A 21,135-nucleotide genomic window follows, 5' to 3' on the forward strand; every position below is an offset into this window, starting at 1 on the left:
TTACAGCACATAACTAAATCTTTAGATAGATTTTTTATGTTTCAAATCTTATTGTGTAAATTTTATTGCTTTATTTCTCACATATATAGAACACTGCAGGAAGAAAGGAATTTTTTGACTATCACTGTAAGATTCTTGCATATACTAACACACAAATTAAAACACAGCTCATCACGTAAAATGTCACCAAAACACAATACCACATTGCTGAACTTTTCATTTTGCCCCACAATTGCACAAATGCATGCAGCCATTGCAGACAGTTGTTGATTTGTTAAGTACAAGATTATTATGAATTACTGAAGCGATTTCATAAATTCACTGTAGCTACATTGATAAGATTTGGTATGTAAGACACCCACAGCTAAGAGGCTTGTTAATTTAGTGAGATCCGCTTCATGTGTACTAATTATTTATTCAAACCATGACTGGGTTTGCAACTTCTAAGTTCATCTTCACGTGTATGAAATTACAGTATTTGATAAACAACACGTGTTCAGGCCAGTCAGTGTAATAGTTATAAATCACTGCATGCTGACAGGCACTTTATGCTGCCAGGCATTCATGGTTGGCGTTCATATTGTGCAGCTGCCTGATAGCTGATGGTTTCCACCAATATGTAGCGATTTGGAGCTGTTACACTGACTGGCCCAACCACACATTGTGTGTTACCAAGTACAATAACGTGATACACCTGAAGAGGGAAATCTCTAAACTGGTCATGTTTTGAACATATAATTAGTACAATTGAAGTGGATCTCTCTAAATTAATTTACATTGACACACAACAAAACTCTAAACTCATCCAGAGAAACAAGATGTTTTGTATTGTTGTAGCCACACGTCAGATTTCTGCCACCAACAAGAGTGAGCAGTTATGCAGCACAGCGACAGGTGCCAAGAAAGTGTATGTTGTGGTTGAAATGCACCCTTATCAGACTGCTGTAACAGGGCACCAACACTGCAGAACGAAATTCAACAAAGATCCACTAATTGCCAACTCCATTTGGCAATGGTACCTGCAGTTTAATGCTTCAGGATGCTTCTGTATGGGGAAATCAACAGGCTGGTTTGCAGTGAGTGAGGAAATCATTATATGATTATATGCGAATGAGTTTTGCACGTTGCCCACAGAAGTCAACGAACAGAGCAAGTTGAAAGCTTAACATACCACAATCAACCATTTGGAAACACTTTTGGAAACTCTTAAGGAAACAACGTAAGCTGAAGCCTTACCACTTGCACCTGCTACAACCTGACCCCAAATGACCAATTCAGATATCTGAATTTTCGGCATAGTTTAAACAGTTTATGGATGAGGAGGGTTTTGTGAGCAACTTATCTTTAGTGACAAAGCAACAATTTTTATGAATGACAAATGAACGGGCACAATTTGCCAATGTTGGGGTAGAATCCCCATGCAATCATGGAACAAACTGGGGACTCATCAAAAGTTACTGTGCAATATCTTGTTTTAAAGTTTATAGACCCTTTTTCATTTGCAAGAAGACAGTTACAAGACATGTGCATCTGGACATGCTGGAACATTGGCTCATGCTACAGCTTGATACTGACAGTGTGGACTTCATAAACCAACAGTATGTTGCTCCTTCCAACTTTCATCACGATGATAATGAATTCTTAAACAGGTAATCAAGGAAAGTTTGGTTCGGTGGTGTTGGGGTTTATGATCATCAATTCATGTCATGGCCTCCACATTCTCCAAATCTAACCCCACGTGATTTTTTTAAGTGGGGTTCCGTGAAAAATACGGTGTTTACCACCTCATCTACCAGAACTGTAAATTTGTGTCAGCAGTGCTTTTGAACATACTATAGGGACATGCTGTGTCAAACGTGGGAAGAACTTTATCATCAACTTGATATCTGCACAATCAGTAGGCAGGCACATATTTATCATTTTTAATTTGTCAAAAAACTGAGTTTTTCTATGTATGTGCAAGGCCCTGCGACAATGTTAAATAATATAGCTACAGCAAATCAGAGAGATTCCTTCAGTCATTTTTAATAACCTTGTAGATGTACCCATGACAGCAGTTAACAGAAATGGACCATGTGTCTCAAGACAACCTTTCATTGAGAAAGATATCTTTGCTCACTTTAAAGTAGCATATGGAAGTAGGTATCCGTTTGAGAATGACAGCTGCCAGCCATCACCGGTATCATTTCTCTACAGGTCTTACTGCATTTTGATGCAGTCCTCTGAGGCTGGTGCCTTCTTATAGGTAACAGCACTGTCCACAAACAGCCTCATGGAGCTTCTAACAAGTTATGAGATTTCATTCTTTTGTAGTCACTCAGAATTTTTAAGCTTGTTTGACTGGCACAGCACTTTCAGTATTTTCATTTAAATACTTGAAAGTTAATCATTCCCATGGTAACAGTTGATGCACTACATCACGTACGCCAACTGGCCAAAATCCAAGAAAGTTAGTTACGTGGTATTGTTTCTTCTATGATGAAAAGTAATTATGTCTACTATGAATATTACATACCCAATGCCTGAACCTGGCATGAAATTTCTTCCTTTATTTCATCAGTCAAATAAAGTCTTAAGCATTCTGTTATTTTGGGAAAATATGGGATCATTCCCTCCTTGGCAGCATTTGCTAGTAAACAAATAAAACAAAAAAATATATAGATATGTGTTGCAAAAATAAATTATGAAAACACAAAAACAGTCACTAATTCTACAGTGAGCAATTTGTGTGTGGATTACTTTTTTCACAGAAATGTGGGAACCAAGAGAAATGCAGACCTAGAGTAAGTATCAATGTATCCATACACACAATTTTTTTCCTGTAATCCCTCTCTGGACATCAATGCTTAAGCCGATGGCACACAGGACAACGTTGCTGACACTGATATGGTTCTCTGAGTTTTGTGAAGTCACTTCCAGCTATTTCATATTAAGGAGCTATTCCATCAAGTGGAACAAAATAAGTTCTGCAATATTTCAGAGGTGTCAGTGGAACCAGCAGAAAGCAAGAATGCCATCTACATCACAAGCAGAAAACTTGAGGTCTGCAGATGGCAAGACACCATATTGCACTCTTCTTTTTCAATGGAAGCCCATATTAGGTGGGTTTTATACTATACCTTACAGCCCATGAATGTATGTTATTTCTGCATCAGCACATTTAATGTCTCTAGAATGAACTGGTATTGGTATGATTTGCTGTAAGAAAACTACAGGAAACATAATACCCAAGGTTAAAGAATATTTGTGTTAGAACTCGTGTTATCAGAGTAAGCCATTTTAAGGCAGGGACTTATCAAATAATCACTAAAAACATGTTGCTCTTGTTAGGATTTGTTACAATTAAATGTAAATTAATACCATGTCACTGAGTAAAGCCTACAGAAGACTAAGCTAAATTCTGAAGTCTCTAATTATGCAGCTATACCATAGCGTAATGCGAGAGGTACCATGTTATAGTGCAGAAATTTGGTTGGAGTAAGGTTGAATTCCTGTTTTATTTATTTTTTCCCTTCACTTTTTCCTAAAGGCTGTGTGACTTTCTAACAAAATAGGCAATTTCTGTTTTGCTTAATGTATGTAAATGAAAGTTTCACGAATTTCTTATTTCCACAATGTTCATTTGCATCCAATTTTGCGCCAACATATTTATAATTTTCCCGCGATTTATGCATGGCGAAAAAATGACATTGGCATAATACTGGCCGTCCAACAGTGTTAAATATTATGTGGTTAAGTTTCTTGACACCAGGGCACTTAACTCAGCAGATCTGAACAGGTAAATGTGTATAAGTTGGAACAATGTGCGTTTTATTTCCTGCCGCTGCCAAGCTCTACTTGGCATTGTGGCTCAAGGGAATGAAGATATGACCAATCACAATGATTTCCAAACTGTGTCTACTGCGCAAATGAATTTTATTGATTATTGTGATCATCTGGACACCTCTGTTAAACCACATTTAACATGTTTCAGTGTCTAGCCACTTGTAGCACTAGTTGACACCATCATTCACTTTGTGTTTTTAGTTCAAACACAGTGCCGGTTACGTACTCTTTCATGCTGAGAAAACCATGTTTCAAGAATTTAATCTTGTTAAGTGCAATATTTGTGTGTGAGTTTCTTGTGATGTCACAAACAATGTGAGTGAGAGTTCACATTTGTATGGATTTCTACATAACTGAGGAGGCACAGTATACAATAACCTGCAAAAAAGATGACTACAGTGCAAGAGAGCCAGACTAACACATTAAAATGCCACACAAAATACTTGTGTACATATTTGCACTTGACAATGACAAAAAAATCCTCTAAATGCGTCGTGCTAAGATGGAAAAATTACGTAACTAGTAAGTACTTCATTATTTAATGAACGCAGGTTTTTAAAAGCATTGACTATGACATATGAAATCAAGTCAAACATTCCTACTTCCCAAACAGTTATCAGTTTCATTTACATAAGCTATTTTTATTAGATAATAAACCTCTACCAAATAATAAACAAGTCCCTGACAAGGTTTTTGGTGCCTGTTCACACAGCATGCATAAAGTGTGAAAATGCAATGGGGTATCCTATACTTAACTTTTACAGCTTAAAACGTTATTTTACACCATATTTTTCAAGTCCCTTACAAAGTGTAAAAGGGGGGTTTCCACTATATAAAAAATTAATATAGCGACCAGTTGCATACGAAAAATTTAATTTCTTTACTGGTTCCAGGCACCAAGCCCTCAGCCATAACTAAATAATGTTTATGGCTAATAAGAACTTTTAGTCCTTCGTAGTCAGGACTACGGAATTTTGCTGTATGTATGCATCTTACTGCTGACATTCGCAATAACGCAATAGGTATAACTTTCTGAAGAAGTTACCTAAGTGCCCAAAACCAGTAAGGAAATTATATTTCTTTTATGCAACTGGTCACTTATTTTGTTATATGCAACAGCAGTTGTTAAGGATGGACAAAATACTAAACAAATTTAAGTATTTGAGAAGGGTAGACTCAGCATAATTACGAATTCCCATAACTTTGGGAGATTTCTCTTCTAAACAAAATGCATCACGTCAGAATGATGATTAAGTAGAAAAATTTAAATTATTTATGCACATTCACTCTTATGGGTAGAGGTAAGGTGTATATGTCCAAGGCAGAACCAGCACATTATGCTATTGCATCTGTCCAATACTTTTAACAGCTATTCAGCAAATTAAGCGAAGACAGCTCTGAAGGTGGCTGCCCTAGCACACATAGTACAAATACAGATTAATGGTATCCACTGACGTGATATTTAATCGCAAAAACGTAAGGAAAAGATAACTTCGTAGTAATTCACATCACACAATAATCCAATTTATTACATCACTTTAACAACAATATTCTTTCTTCATTTGATTAAATTGTTTTTAAAACATGTTAAACACATTTACAGCTTAAGGTGTCATTAGTACACCGTGTAATTATTGAGCATGTAAAAAAATTAAGTATTTAATTGATGAAGTGTGACATCTTGATGTTGTCATCAGATGAGTATGACATGTCAAAGTCTTTAACTCACTTTCTAGCAAGTTACAATTCTACCACTATTGCTGAAAAAAAAATTAATATACATCAAAGACACAATGTACAAATAGTTCATGGTAGGAAAATTAAATCGCAAAATATGCGAGTGCAGAATCTGTAGCTAATTCTGGATACTATCACACTGTAAGATTACTTAATGCAAATGAAGTCATTTGCTGTCTAACAAAATTGGAAGACCTACTTAATGATATAAATCTCTTGCACCACACAAAGCCTACAGATTATATTAGTATAGGAACAGAAAATTAAGCACATGCTGCTGTAAGTGTGAGATACTAGCACTCTAGAAAGGAACTGCAATCTTATCATTGAGGTCATGCACTATGAGAGGGCCTTGTCTTACGAATGTAGCATGCAATAATCTTTGTACAAGTGATAAGTGTCATGCTGACAAAGTCTACCAGCAGTTGTGCATCAGCATATTTCAAATGTGGTTTTATGTTTAAGTATTACAAAATGTAGGACTGGAGAAAGCAATGTTCAGATGTTATCAAGGATGAAGTTCCTATCCATATACTATGAAGTAAATTTCTAGCTCTGGGCTTTCTGTAAACATTGCAACAGCAACACACTAATCAACACTCAGTTTTACTCATTAGCAATTTATGAAGTATAGAAATATCTGTTGGCAATACCTGCTGCACTGAAAGCACTTAGCACTAGCTCATGTGCATGAGGTAGGTTTGTATTTGCCATTGTTGCAAACAATCTTTCCATTAGTGTGGGAAGGTAAGGTAGTATTTCTTGCTCCAAATTTTCACAAAACATTTCTAATGCATAGAAAGTCCTATCTAGGCCTGGTGGTTCTTTCCCACTTTGCTGCAACTGCACACACAATTGGCCTAAGTGCTCAAACAGAACAGGCAGCAAGTCTGATGCATATTGGCTTATATCAGGCTGAAATAAAAACACATACACATTAGTAATTCCTGAATATTTAATACAATTGGATAGCTAAATTATCTACTAATCAGTGGTAACAGGAGAGAAAACAGTTATGATAATGTGCAAGCTTTTGCAGCCAGTGGCTCCTTATTCTGGCAGAGAAGTTATAGGGATAAAGAGAGTGATGAAGGAAAAGTACTAACATGGTTCAGTAAATGGGAAGTATTGTAGAAAAGTCACCCACAATCCTGTGTCCATGGAGACCTACCAGATGAGATGAGAAGAAAACACTTCTCTCAGACATGGATGTCAGATCAAACACCTTTCAGCAGTCTAATTTCCACGCCGTCTGGTAAGGCTCTCTCGACCTGGGGCTCTGAGCAAGATTCCATAAGGCTGTGGTGTGCTCATGTTACGGTTACCCCTGAGGCTAAAAGAATAGCTGTATTAAGTAATGGAATTTGTATAGGATTAAAAGGTTGAATTCCTGTTGGGGGTCATAGTATTCCTAATTCACACCATTTTCTTAACCTTACTAGTGTTTTTTGTCCGCCCCTCTTCCTTTCTCTTTAACCCTTCTGCCACGAGAAAGGGTCACTGGCTGAGAGCTTGGCATTATAGCTTTAACCTGTGTTTTCTGTTGCTACCACTTGGTGAGTAGAGTTTTTGTATATACAATTACATTACACACACATACTGGGATATTTAAGTTGTTTTTGATGACATTGCTAGAATCCAGAATAGCAAATAAGGCAGGTGTGGCACACATTCTGCACAGATGGGAGGGGGGGGGGGGGTGGTTGTGCTGCTAATTTGCATCCACCAGTTCACCCAATCTGATAGCTGGTGCACCAGCACACACACTTCATTCCACAGTTAACTGTATTCAATCATCATCACGATTTACTTCCTTTAAATACTGTCTATGTTTAGTGTTTCATCTTGCGAACGATATCAATCTCTTTTGTTTTAAAATGAAGTTTTACATTGTTTACATTAAGCAACCACAGTGATCCAATACATCCGAAGCATTTCCAACCTTTAAAAATGTATGATCTTAAGGGTATCAGAAACAGATCATTTAATGGGTTACTAACAACTGATTTCCTTTCATTGTGCAATCTGATACAATATCATAATTTCTGTGACTGATTGAAATACGACTTACAAAGAAAACTGCATTATTACAAGGACAAACATGACTACTTAAGCTATTAATATTTTTAATGCACGTGCAGATAGTCAAAGTCTTATGTACCAGTAATTAATGTTTCCATACTTCACTGTAAGAAATCTATCCATCAAGATTTGTAAAGCAACGTTCTATAATTGTGTCCTTGCCAGTTTCTGTCAATCTTCAGTCCACAATTTTTTTTACACGTCTTACACAAGCTGCCCATGCAGACACTGAGATGCCATTTATTGCCTTGTGTGTAAGTCCCAAAACATCTGCAATTTTAAATGTATTGTCCTTTTCCACAATATATGCTTACACTCATGTCCGTACCGGCTGGACTAGGTTGTAGCGAGAACGGTATGGGGGTAACTTAACATTAGTGTCCATGCTGCTTTGTAGTTTCCTCTGTCTCAGGCACTATGCAGGCTTGAGGCACTGACAAAAACGTAAAATTCTGTTCTGATACATCTCAAATTATGAGAGATTCCATTACAGGACAAGCATGCAATAATGTCTGCCTTTTTGGTATTTGTCACACACACACACACACACACACACACACACACACACACACACACACACAGACAGACAGACAGACAGACAGACAGAGAGAGAGAGAGAGAGAGAGAGAGAAGCTAAATTCGCGCACTCACGCTTAGCAGTGCGACTCATGTGCCAGCAATAAAAAAAATAAGTGTCAAAAAATGTCTGTCAGAAAATTTCTTAAGGCGAGTACATCCGGCAGAAAAGGATGTTAAAGAGTGGCAGTCTGGCAATACTGTAACCAAATGTATGATGATTACCTCTGTCAGCACATATTAGTCATGCTGTACAGTTGATGCAGTTGATAGAATTTTGGGTTAGCATACAGGAGATCAATAGTCCAATCATGGGTTGAGGCGTATGTTTTTCATTTGTAAATGTAGTCCTTTGGAATGGTATCTGGCATCTTAATTGTCAACAGCAATTACAACAGGTCCTCTAGAAAACATTTGCACTTACCATCGTGAAAACGGAAGATTGGTCAGCTTTGAAAGAAGCCCTTTCCACGTCGCGTGAAACCTAGTTTCTTTGTACCCTCCTCCACTGGTCCCATAGATTAGTACCAACTAATATTCTTGCCTCTTTCAGGTCCATTACATTTCATTAGGGTCTTACGCTGCCAGTAGGACTAGCAATGTGCTTTGCGAATAATGTCCAAACTCTGTTACTATGTGTATGTGTTATCACCATGGTCCCACTAACTATGCCTTTCAACATTGAGTCTGGTAACCACATGTTTAGTAAATATCTCTATTATTATTATTATTATTATTATTATTATTATTATTATTATTATTATTAATTATATAGATGGTATTGTGGAAACATCACATCTATTACCATTAAGAAAACAATGTAATTTGAAACCGAACATTTCACAATTAGCAGTGTTGGGATGAATCCTGCAGAACAATATTTGTCAGAGGGGTAATGCAAATTAGGTGGAACAGCGCGCAGGACAGACAGTACGTTTACACTGTATGCTCTGTCCACCAGACAGGGATTAGTTGCAAGTGGAGTAACACACCCATGACAGACTCCAATGTACATGCGTAAACGTATTGAATTTTCTCATTGTAAACCTTTAAACCAGTGTAGCAGACGTATGGCATACACAAATGATGAATATGTGGATATTCTTCTGGTCCTACGTGCATCTGAAAACCAGGCTGGTGTTGCTCCACATGAATACACTGCTAGATATCCTCATTGATGCCATCCAGATAAAAATGTGTTTCGTCATCCGGAGCTGCGCCTTGGAGTTAGGTTCTCTCCTTCCATCATCGCGTGACAGTGGTCGTCCACGGACTTGCCGTACTCCAGCTACTGAGGAAACTATTCTGGAGGTCATACTCCAAGAACCTCAGCAGAGCATGGCCTGCACCCCTGTCATTATGCTCTCATGGAACACCTGTATCCTGTAGATCACTATCAGTGGATGCAGTTCTGTGAATGGTTCCAACAAGAAGCCAGCAATGGCTTCGTGTACACCGTAATATGGTCAGATGAAGCAGCATTCACTCATGACAGTGTCTTCAATATGCACAATGACCACCATTAGTGCGAGGTTAACCTGCACATCACCCATGACCGTGGATATCATGTTCGCTTTGGTATCAACGTCTGGGTCGAAATATTGGGTGTGAGGTGTTCGGGCCCTTACATGATGCCTGACTGCATGAAGGTATCACACATTCCTCTCAAAATATCTGGTTCATGCGCTGGTAGATGTTCCACTACATGTTCAGGAGAGGATATAGTTCCAACGAGATGTGCACCTCCACACTCTAGAATTAATGTGGGACAGTATTTGGGCAGAACATTTCCAGGGAAGTGGTTTGGACATAGGGGTCCAGTTGTTGGTCACCACTTTCACTTGACCTAAATCCCCTGGATTTCTTCCTGTGGGAACATCTGAAGGAGCATGTGTACTCTACTCCATCGATGAATGTGGAAGAATTGGTAGGCCGTGTTCATGCTGCTCTTGTTACTATGGACACAGCTTTGCTGCAAAGGGTCCAGAGCTATATGATCCGGCAGGTTGTGCATTGTTTGGATGTGCAGGAAGGTCGCTTTGAGCATCTGTTGTTCTGATAACATATTCTGTTGTGAAGGTAATGCAGTCATTAATATGGACATTATCATTGTCACTGGTTACTAATGTGCAACATCTGAGCCCTCATATTACATGTACTATAAACGGAAAGTAGATAATGGATATTGTACTGTGCTATCATCTTTAGCATCTTTAAACTGATATTGTTTTTGTAGATGTTCTGTCCTATGACAGGTCATTTGTTTCAACTGTATTTCTTGTTTGTCTAAACATTTTGTTATGTTCAGCATTACACGATGTTTTAAATTTACGATACATGTGGCCTAAGAAGCAATGTATATTACAGTATGAAATGTCAGAATGAAATTAGCAAATAAAAAATGCACCCCAACCCAGGATTGAACCCTCGACGACCTGCATCCAAAAAACTATCCACTGCACCAACCGCACAGCACAACTAATATGTGCTGACAGAGGCAGTTACCATACATGTTATGGTGTGATTGCCACTCTAATGTCTTTTTCTGCTGCATTTAGGGAGGATAAAGCTGTGGAGCAGACCTTGCTCTTTTGCTGTCTGAAGGATATGAAGCATCTTCTGATCTACCCATCGTGAGACTCCTGTTGTCTCTGTACAAATGGAAGTAAATAGGGGTGGAGACTTTTCTTTCAGCTAATTTTTCTTTTCATTCTGGTTGCATGTTCTTGGTTTATGGTAGGTGTAAGAGATAGCTTTGAGAAATTTAAGACAGGTGGAGCGATAGCTGTGGCTTTGGCTTTATTTTGTCATGAAGTCAACTTGATGAATACAATCATATTTTTCAGTAAATGACATATGGTCAACCATTTTATATTCTTTTCATTTTTAAATATTAGTCAAACTAGGAAATTTGGAAGATGGTGGTCTGGACAATTCACACAAGTGCTATTGTTTGCAAAGACGGCCTTTGTGAAGCAAATGTCTGCAGTGCAACAGGATGATGTGTGTCCGTAACTTAAGCAACAGTAACAGTAACATCACACGGGTGGTGGGACAATACTTCATGCCACACCTATACACCAAAACTAACTTCCCCTGGAAGGATATTTCTTTCACAAGAGACTACAAGTTTCTATGCCAACTAGTTCTGTAGATGAAGAGACTGATGAAATGTATGATGCGAGAAAAGAAATTATTCAGATAGTGAAAAGAGATGATAATTTAACAGCCATCGGTGTCCAGAATTCGATAGTCAGAAAAGGAAGAGAAGGAAAAGTAGTAGGTGAATATGGAATGGGGGTAAGGAATGAAAGAAGAAGCCGCCTGATAGAATTTTGCACAGAGCGTAACTTATAGCAAACACTTGGTTCAAGACTCATGAAAGAAGGTTGTATACATGGAAGAGCCTGGATATACTGGAAGATTTCAGATAGATTACATAATGTTAAGACAGATTTAGGAACCAGGTTTTAAATTTTAAGACATTTCCAGGTGCAGATGTGGACTCTGACCATAATCTGTTGGTCATGAATTGTAGAGTAAAACTGAAGAAACTGCAAAAAGGTGGCAATTTTAAGGTGAGACCTGGATAAACTGAAAGAACCAGAGCCTGTAGAGTTACAGAGAGGGTATTATGGAACAATTGGCAAGACCAAGGGAAAGAAATACAGTAGAATAATGAGTAGCTTTGAGAGATGGAATAATGAATGCAGCAGAGGATCAAGTAGGTAAAAAAAAAAAAGAAATTCTTTGGTAACAGAAGAGAGATTGAATTTAATTGATGAAAGGAGAAAATATAAAAATACAGTGAATGAAGCAGGCAAAAAGGAATACAAATGTCTCAACAATAAGATCGACATGAAGTGCAAAACGGCTAAGCAGGGATGACAAGAGCACAAATTTAATGATGTAGGGGCATATATCACTAGGGGGTAAGGTAGATACTGCCCACAGGAAAATTAAAGAGACCTTTGGAGAAAAGAGAACCACTTGCATGAATATCAAGAGCTCAGATGGAAACCTGTTCTAAGCAAAGAAGGGAAAGCAGAAAGATGGTAGGAATATACAGAGGGTCTATACCAGGGCAATGTACTTGAGGACAACGTTGTGGAAATGGAAGAGGATGTAGATGAAGATGAAATGGGAGATATGATACTGCGTGAAGAGTTTGACAGAGCACTGAAAGACCTAAGTCGAAAAAAGGCCCTGGGAGTAGACACCATTCCATTAGAACTACTGATAGCCTTGGGAGAGCCAGGCCTAACAAAACTACCATCTGGTGAGCAAGATGTACGAGACAAGTGAAATACACTCAGACTTAAAGAAGAATATAATAATTCCAATACCAAAGAAAGCAAGTGTTGACAGATGTGAAAATTACCCAACTATCAGTTTAATAAGCCACGGCTGCAAAATATTAACACAAATTCTTTACAAACGAATGGAAAAACTGGTAGAAGCCAACCTCGGGGAAGATCAGTTTGGATTCCGTAGAAATTTTTGAACACTTGAGGCAATACTGACCCTATGACTTGTCTTAGAAGGTAGATTATGGAAAGGAAAACCTACATTACTAGCAGTGTAGACTCAGAGGAAGGTTTGACAATGTTGACTGGAATACTCTTTCATATTATGAAGGTCAAGATACAGGGAGCGAAAGGCTATTTACAATTTGTATGGAAACCAGATGGCAGTTATAAGAGTCTAGGGCCATGAGAGGGAAGCAGTGGTTGCGACGGGAGTGAGACAGGGTTGTAGCGTATCCCTGATGTTATTCAATCTGTACATTGAGCAAGCAGTAAATGAAACAAAAGAAAAATTCGGAGTAGGAATTAAAATCCATGGAGAAGAAATAAAAGCTTTGAAGTTTGCCGACAACATTGTAATTCAGTGAGAGACAGCAAAAGATCTGGAAGAGCAGTTGAACGGAATGGACAGTGTCTTGAAAAGAGGATATAAGATGAACATCAACAAAATCAAAATGAGGATAATGCAATGTAGTCGAATTAAATCGAGTGATGCTGAAGGAATTAAATTAGGAAATGAGTTACTTGAAGTAGTAGAGGAGTTTTGCTATTTGGGGAGCAAAATAACTGATGATGGTCGAAGTAGAGAGGATATAAAATATAGACTAGCAATAGCAAGGAAAGCATTTCTGAAGAGTAATTTGTTAACATCAAGTATACATTTAAGTATCAGGACATAATTTCTGAAAGTATTTGTATGGAGTGTGGCCATGTATGGAAGTGAAACGTGGATGATAAATAGTTTGGACAAGAAGACAATAGAAACTTTCAAAATGTGGTGCTACAGAAGAATGCTGAAGACTAGATGGGTAGATCACGTAACTAATGAGGAGGTATTGAATAGAATTGGGGAGAAGAGGAGTTTGTGGCACAACTTGACTAGAAGAAGGGATCGATTGGTAGGACATGTTCTGACGCATCAAGGGATCACCGATTTAGTATTGGAGGGCAGCGTGGAGGGTAAAAATCGTAGAAGGAGACCAAGAGAAGAATACAGTAAGCGAATTCAGAAGGATGTAGGTTGCAGTAAGTACTGAGAGATTAAGCTTGCACAGAAAAGAGTAGCATGGAGAGCTGCAGCAAACCAGTCTCTGGACTGAAGACCACAACAACAAAACTAAGATGAATGGACCTTTATGTTTGGTTATGTTTCAGATATTCTGGTAAGTGACTGACAAAACTTACAGCTCATTATCCTAGATTGGTTCATAGCTATTCTTGTGTCTGGAGTGTAAAGTTTCTCTGAAAGATAACTCCTTATACCATATTCACAGTTTTATGTCCATTAATAATTACTGATCTGTCACCCACTCTTTCTCAAGTCTGAAGTGCTTACAATTGTGCAGCAGAGGTAAGTATAATCAATAGTTACCCCTATTTCACATTTTTTACAATGCATCTGCTCCAAATTTATCTTCCATTTGTTCCACAAAAATTAATGACTTCATCACCTTAAAAGTATCTTTTCTGCTACACACCAAACGGAGAACAAATTATTTTGTTGCCATCTTCTTGTTTGTCCCTCTTCCTATGGGGGTAGTCAAGCCAGCAAATGCAGCTGGATTGTAACTGCCTACAATGAAATACCAACACCTATCTTGAGACAGCCAAATTAGTACAGCCACTATGTTGGTTTAGTTTAATTATTAATGTATGCGAAACATCCATCACTATACTGCCAATTCCAATCATGGACTTTTCCCATGGGTGCCATCAAACCGCAGCCAAGGTCATTTGGCACAACAGTAGCTGGGAGTCCTGCTGCTCCAGGATTATGGGCATCTACTCCTTGGCATGTGTGGGTCGTTAGCAGCTCAGGGATCAGAAGTGTAATCCACCTGTCAGGCATGGGATCTACTGAGAGGACCTGTGACAACTTCACCACATCAGGTTTGCTACCATTTTTACTTTTGAACATACATTTCAGCTTATATAGTAACTGTCGACAGATGATTTTTCGCACAGTAGGCAAGTGAACACTAACATTTCCTTCCCCAACTTCTTCACATTACAAGAAAATACTGAAAATGGGAATCAAATTCAAAAGGCAGCCCAAAAATGACTTCAGTAGAGAAGTTTTCATGAAACTTAATGGATGATCTGAACAAATCAAAGCAGTACCAAGAAAAATAGCTGCGTCAACATCAAACTATGATACTAAGTGGTGGACAGCGCAGAGATGGGAGACTGTAGTACAAGAAAGGAACTAACTGCTGCAACAGTCTGAAGGCCCATGCTTGCTGGTGCCCTTCCCACAACACACACACACACACACACACACACACACACACACACACACACACACACAAAGAGTAACTGGCCAGTGTGGGAAACTATGCAATGTGAGCTGAAGCTCCAGTTGGATCCAAATACGTACACAATGTTATGGTGGATATTTTCCATGAGCATCTACGTCTCTCAAAAAGTGCAGTGCATACTGATGGAGTTATGCAAGAAGGAAACCTAAGTTTTTTCATATTTGTCACCACAACCACACTTTTTAAAAGACAATTTCACTTCCTATTTTTGTCATATTACCATCACAGTCATTTACTTTCACACTATCAGGTGGTTTCAATGATGTGTTATTTCGTGCAGATACTAATACTATGCACTAGCCCCCAAAATTTTTAAGCATGACATATAATGTGTGTAATGTGCATTGTATACAGAGCAAGCCCTTTAAAATGGCTCATAGCCAAAATACATAACTTATTAACTAATTGTTGACAATGCCCACCCAAGTAGTCACTGAATATTTGTGTTCTTAATATTACATCCATCTTCAGAAACCATGAGTAGATTTGTTGAAAAACAGGCAACCAGTTGCACAAAATCAAGGTTTGTACAACTGGTTGTTGATTTTTCAACAAATATGTTTTCACTGGCCATCACGAAAGTACTGTGCGGTTTCATACGTGACTGCTGCAACTATTGAACATTTCATTTCTGGTGAAACACGCTTCATCCTAAGAAAGTGCACATGAAGGAAAATAATCAACCACGTTGCATTCATTAGCTTAATGTTACACAAGCAATGAAGACATTAGTTAAAGCTTGCACTTTCTGTGAATGGTGTGGGTGTATTTGCTGTTCCCATATTACTTCCCACACTGCACAGGGTGTGAATTTCAAAGGCAAAGGCTCAGGTGCTGGCTGAAGAATAAATGACCCACAATGTCATTCCGTTGGTGGTGATAAAACTGTACAGTTCAAATTAGTACAAAGACTTCATGTAGAAGACTGACCATGTTGGTGTATACAGGAGTAGTTCTGGAGTTTCCAGTTTCACCTATTCTGACTTATACTTACATGTTGATCAAGGTTCACTGACCTTACCAAATTAGCTACTACATATGTAATAAATCCTTTGAATAACTGCACTATGATCACAGGTTCCCATACTCCACTGATAGACGCAACAAACCATTATAATCTTTCTTCATAGTTCTCAACTTCTTTACAAACCAGAGCTCACTTCAGATTTTTGCATGTGCCCTTCTCCATTCTTATATGAAACAAACCCATACCTGAAGATGTTCAGAGAATTGTCCCAATGCATATAGTGCAGCATTTCTGACGACAGGTGTTTCATCCGTTATACCCTTGCAAATGAACTGCAGGAACACTTTCAAGTATTTATTTCTTATATATTCAGCACAGCCTTCAGCGACAACAGCCAGAGCAAGATAGGATGCTTTTTTTGCAAATATGTTTTCCCCTTCAAGACCCGGCTGAACAAATTCCATCTAAAAAAGAATAAAACAATAACTAACTGTTAATGTTATTTGCAAGTCTGGCTTGCTGCCAATAAGAAAATACAAAATTATGCAGATTACACTGGAGTTCATCTACTAAGACATACAATTAAGGTATTCTATTATAAGCTGGGATCTGATGACATACATACCAATGGAGTGAACAGTTTTTCTGGTGGTAAATGGAGAGCCAACACATCTAAAGTTTGTGTAGCACAAGTAACTGGCGTATTTGATTCGCCATCAATAATGAAGCAATCATCCACTTCATCTACATCAGGTGGAAGACACATCAACCGGAAAAGTGTATTCACTATAGATGGTATCAGTTTATATTTTATTATAGCCTGTAATACAAGAGTAATGCTGTTTCAAAAGCTTACAGTTAATCAATGTACATTTTCAGCTGCACAATCCATATGCTCACAAAACATGACACTGACGTATCATCATGATATGATGTTTGTTTCCATCTAAATTACAATGTTATGTTAAAATTACTTAGTAAATAATGAGAGCGCACGCACGCACGCACGCACGCACGCACGCACGCACGCACGCACGCACGCACGCACGCACGCACGCACACACTTGTAGTTTCAGGTATGCAAACCTGTGGCAAAATGACACTAACAATCCAGGACGTCAATCATGGGGAAAACACCAGCATATGAGTTAATTGAGCAAGGGACAGATGGCATAAACTAATAAATATCATAGAGTATGAAGTTAATATAATAGAGGGAAACATTCCACGTGGGAAAAATATATCTAAAAACAAAGATGATGTGACTTACCAAACAAAAGCGCTGGCAGGTCGATAGACACACAAACAAACACAAACATACACACAAAATTCTACCTTTCGCAACAAACGGTTGCTTCGTCAGGAAAGAGGGAAGGAGAGGGAAAGACGAAAGGAAGTGGGTTTTAAGGGAGAGGGTAAGGAGTCGGTCCAATCCCGGGAGCGGAAAGACTTACCTTAGGGGGAAAAAAGGACGGGTATACACTCGCGCACACACACATATCCATCCACACATATACAGACACAAGCAGACATATTCAAAGGCAAAGAGTTTGGGCAGAGATGTCAGTCGAGGCGGAAGTGCAGAGACAAAGATGTTGTTGAATGACAGGTGAGGTATGAGAGGCGGCAACTTGAAATTGGCGGAGATTGAGGCCTGGTGGGTAATGGGAAGAGAGGATATATTGAAGAGCAAGTTCCCATCTCCGGAGTTCGGATAGGTTGGTGTTGGTGGGAAGTATCCAGATAACCCGGACAGTGTAACACTGTGCCAAGATGTGCTGGCCGTGCACCAAGGCATGTTTAGCCACAGGGTGATCCTCATTACCAACAAACACTGTCCGCCTGTGTCCATTCATGCGAATGGACAGTTTGTTGCTGGTCATTCCCACATAGAATGCATCACAGTGTAGGCAGGTCAGTTGGTAAATCACGTGGGTGCTTTCACATGTGGCTCTGCCTTTGATCGTGTACACCTTCCGGGTTACAGGACTGGAGTAGGTGGTGGAGGGAGGGTGCATGGGACAGGTTTTACACCGGGGGCGGTAAAACCTGTCCCATGCCTTTGATCGTGTACACCTTCCGGGTTACAGGACTGGAGTAGGTGGTGGTGGGAAGGTGCATGGGACAGGTTTTACCGCCCCCAGTGTAAAACCTGTCCAATGCACCCTCCCACCACCACCACCTACTCCAGTCCTGTAACCCGGAAAGTGTACACGATCAAAGGCAGAGCCACATGTGAAAGCACCCACGTGATTTGCCAACTGACCTGCCTACACTGTGATGCATTCTATGTGGGAAGAACCAGCAACAAACTGTCCATTCGCATGAATGGACACAGGCAGACAGTGTTTGTTGGTAATGAGGATCACCCTGTGGCTAAACATGCCTTGGTGCACAGCCAGCACATCTTGGCACAGTGTTACACCGTCCGGGTTATCTGGATACTTCCCACCAACACCAACCTATCTGAACTCCGGAGATGTGAACTTGCTCTTCAATATATCCTCTTTCCCATTACCCACCAGGCCTCAATCTCCGCTAATTTCAAGTTGCCGCCACTCATACTTCACCTGTCATTCAACATCATCTTTGCCTCTGCACTTCCGCCTCGACTGACATCTCTGCCCAAACTCTTTGTCTTTAAATATGTCTGCTTGTGTGTGTGTGTGTGTGTGTGTGTGTGTGTGTGTGTGTGTGTGTGTGTGTGTGTGCGTGTGTGCGCGCGCGCGCAGAGCGAGAGTGTATACCCGTCCCTTTTTCCCCCTAAGGTAAGTCTTTCCGCTCCCAGGATTGGAATGACTCCTTACCCTCTCCCATAAAACCCACTTCCTTTCGTCTTTCCCTCTCCTTCCCTCTTTCCTGACGAAGCAACCATTTGTTGTGAAAGCTAGAATTTTATGTGTGTGTTTGTGTATGCTTGTGTATGTTTGTGTTTGTTTGTGTGTCTATCGACCTGCCAGCGCTTTCTTTGGTAAGTCACATCATCTTTGTTTTTAGAGTATGAAGTTAAATATTTAAAGTGTTTGCTGCACTGCCTGTTTTGTAGATATATGCATAACCTTGCGAACTGTAGCTGGCTGCAAGCCAGCAACACATTCCTTCTCCTTCTCGCCAACTTCTGCATACTATCAACCACGAAGTTGTTTTATTCAAGCTATAACAAAAACAAAAAATTCTACACCTTAGAAGAGGCAGTCACAATGATTTAAATTAATTTCTTCATATTTAATAAGGGATCATAGTCATTCTTATGCCAATAACTAAAGTTTAATAGCAACAGCATAATTACGATGTGAACTGCAAAATACTAAGAAACGTCACAAACAAAGGAATTAGGTAAGGTAAATTTTCACTGTATGAACGTCAATATCTATTGACTGTCTTGTAATAGAGAAACAGTGATGTCTTGTGCCTCAGCTATACTTTGTTTCTCGAAATGGTGCACTATTTTCCTCCTCTTCTTTGTAGAGAACAACCATCTCTGACGCTGTATATTTTGTTCCCTTCTTGATGAAGGGGCCAATTCCTTTATTGGAGTCAACAGCATCTAATGTAGCTTTCAAGCTTGACGTGGTGTTTTAAAACTTCCTGTTGCCCTGGAGAAGATATTGTGTCAATCACTTCAGATTTAACTCAGGAGAATGAGAAAATGAAGAGAAAATTTGCTGAAGATTCAATATTTCCTCTGCTGAGTTCGACCAATATACTTTCTTTTTCACTTGCTACTGATCCCCCTTCTTCATAAATATGTAATATATCCTCATCATCATTAACATTACTGACGTTCACTGAACTGGATGACTCTTGTTTTGTATAGGCAAACAGAGTGAATATGTTTACACGTGTTCCATCTGATACTCGAATCTAAGCACAAGCATGTATACTGATGTATGCAGGCCTGACAGTCAATAAAAATCAATTTACAGCTGCAGTCTTGCACATTTTGTTGTACAAAATGACACCCACCTCAGAAGTAGATGGTACAAGCCAACCTTTTCCTTCTTCAACTACGCATTTCTAAACCACCTCAGTACTTAAGTCATGCTTTGAGCGAATATCCTGGAGTTCGTCAGTTTTCTCTTGGTCAGAATAATAAGCCTGTCATGTAATTTGTCCCTGACGAAGCTCATTAATGAATGAATGGATCTGTTAAGTCGTTTTACATGTTTACCACGCAAATATATGTATTGTTCGATGTATCCTTTCAATATGCATGTTTGTATTGATACCACTGTTGACACACTAACAATATGCTCAGCACCTGCTGCTTTTAGCATAGGGCCTAATGTTCTTGGAGGTAGAACCCAAACTCAGCTGTTGCAGGATCTGAAACCAGGCACTCCAGAGCTAAAGGAAATACGTGCTCAAATGTTATGACTTCTCCTTCCTGCATTAAACTCCTCACTAGCTTAAAAGTTTCTGCCTGTCTTTCCTTTGATTTGATTGTAATACATATATTTTTCCTCCATGCCCTGTCAGTATGCCACGAGCAATAAAGTCTTCTCACAGGTTCTTCCATTTTCGAAAGCCAAGCATTATAAAAAGACTCACTAAATCTGACATGAACATTTGAGGACATACTTTTCCTACTTTAGTCTTTATTTCATTAAAAAACGATGACAGCACATCTTGATCAGACCTGTTTGAGATAAGAAAAGCACAAGGAAAACCTTGTCTCATGTCATCAAGTGCAAGAAGTGTAATTAACTCTAAACCGTAACTGTTAATTCCATGAGTTCCATCGATGCAAATACGGTCACTGCCGTACTTCTTCAGAATTTCACATTGACCATTGTTCATGATGTTGAGGAGAAAGTCTTCACTTCTCAGGAGAGGATGACTTTGGCTGCTTGTATCTTGTGGTTTGAGATTATCACTAGCATTGATTTTGTTTACCCACACTTCTACACTGATGCCATCATCTTTATGTCTCATGACCTCGGAACGTAAATTATTACACTGCTCAATGTTGTATAAATCTTTTTTTGTCAGTAGATAGATACGGTCTAGCATGGAATCAGATAAACTGTCTCACTTTGTCAAGTATCGCTTGCAATGGTACCTGGTTTGCGATGTCAACGGCTAACGTGTTTCTTTCTTCTGT

At 39.1% G+C, this 21,135-nt stretch overlaps 1 protein-coding gene across 1 annotated transcript in view; it reads right to left on the bottom strand.

The window, feature by feature from the left end:
* Positions 1-21,135, bottom strand: part of LOC124794881 (importin-4-like) — a 128,841-nt gene that overhangs the window by 48,167 nt on the left and 59,539 nt on the right. The window contains exons 6-9 of the mRNA XM_047258574.1: positions 16,657-16,851; positions 16,277-16,495; positions 6,216-6,477; positions 2,516-2,629 (exon numbers count right to left, since the gene is read on the bottom strand). Of these exons, the coding sequence (XP_047114530.1) occupies positions 2,516-2,629; positions 6,216-6,477; positions 16,277-16,495; positions 16,657-16,851 (790 nt within the window). The remainder of the gene's footprint in view (positions 1-2,515; positions 2,630-6,215; positions 6,478-16,276; positions 16,496-16,656; positions 16,852-21,135) is intronic.

The sequence above is a fragment of the Schistocerca piceifrons genome, chromosome 4, assembly GCF_021461385.2.
Source record: "Schistocerca piceifrons isolate TAMUIC-IGC-003096 chromosome 4, iqSchPice1.1, whole genome shotgun sequence".
NCBI lineage: Eukaryota > Metazoa > Arthropoda > Insecta > Orthoptera > Acrididae > Schistocerca > Schistocerca piceifrons.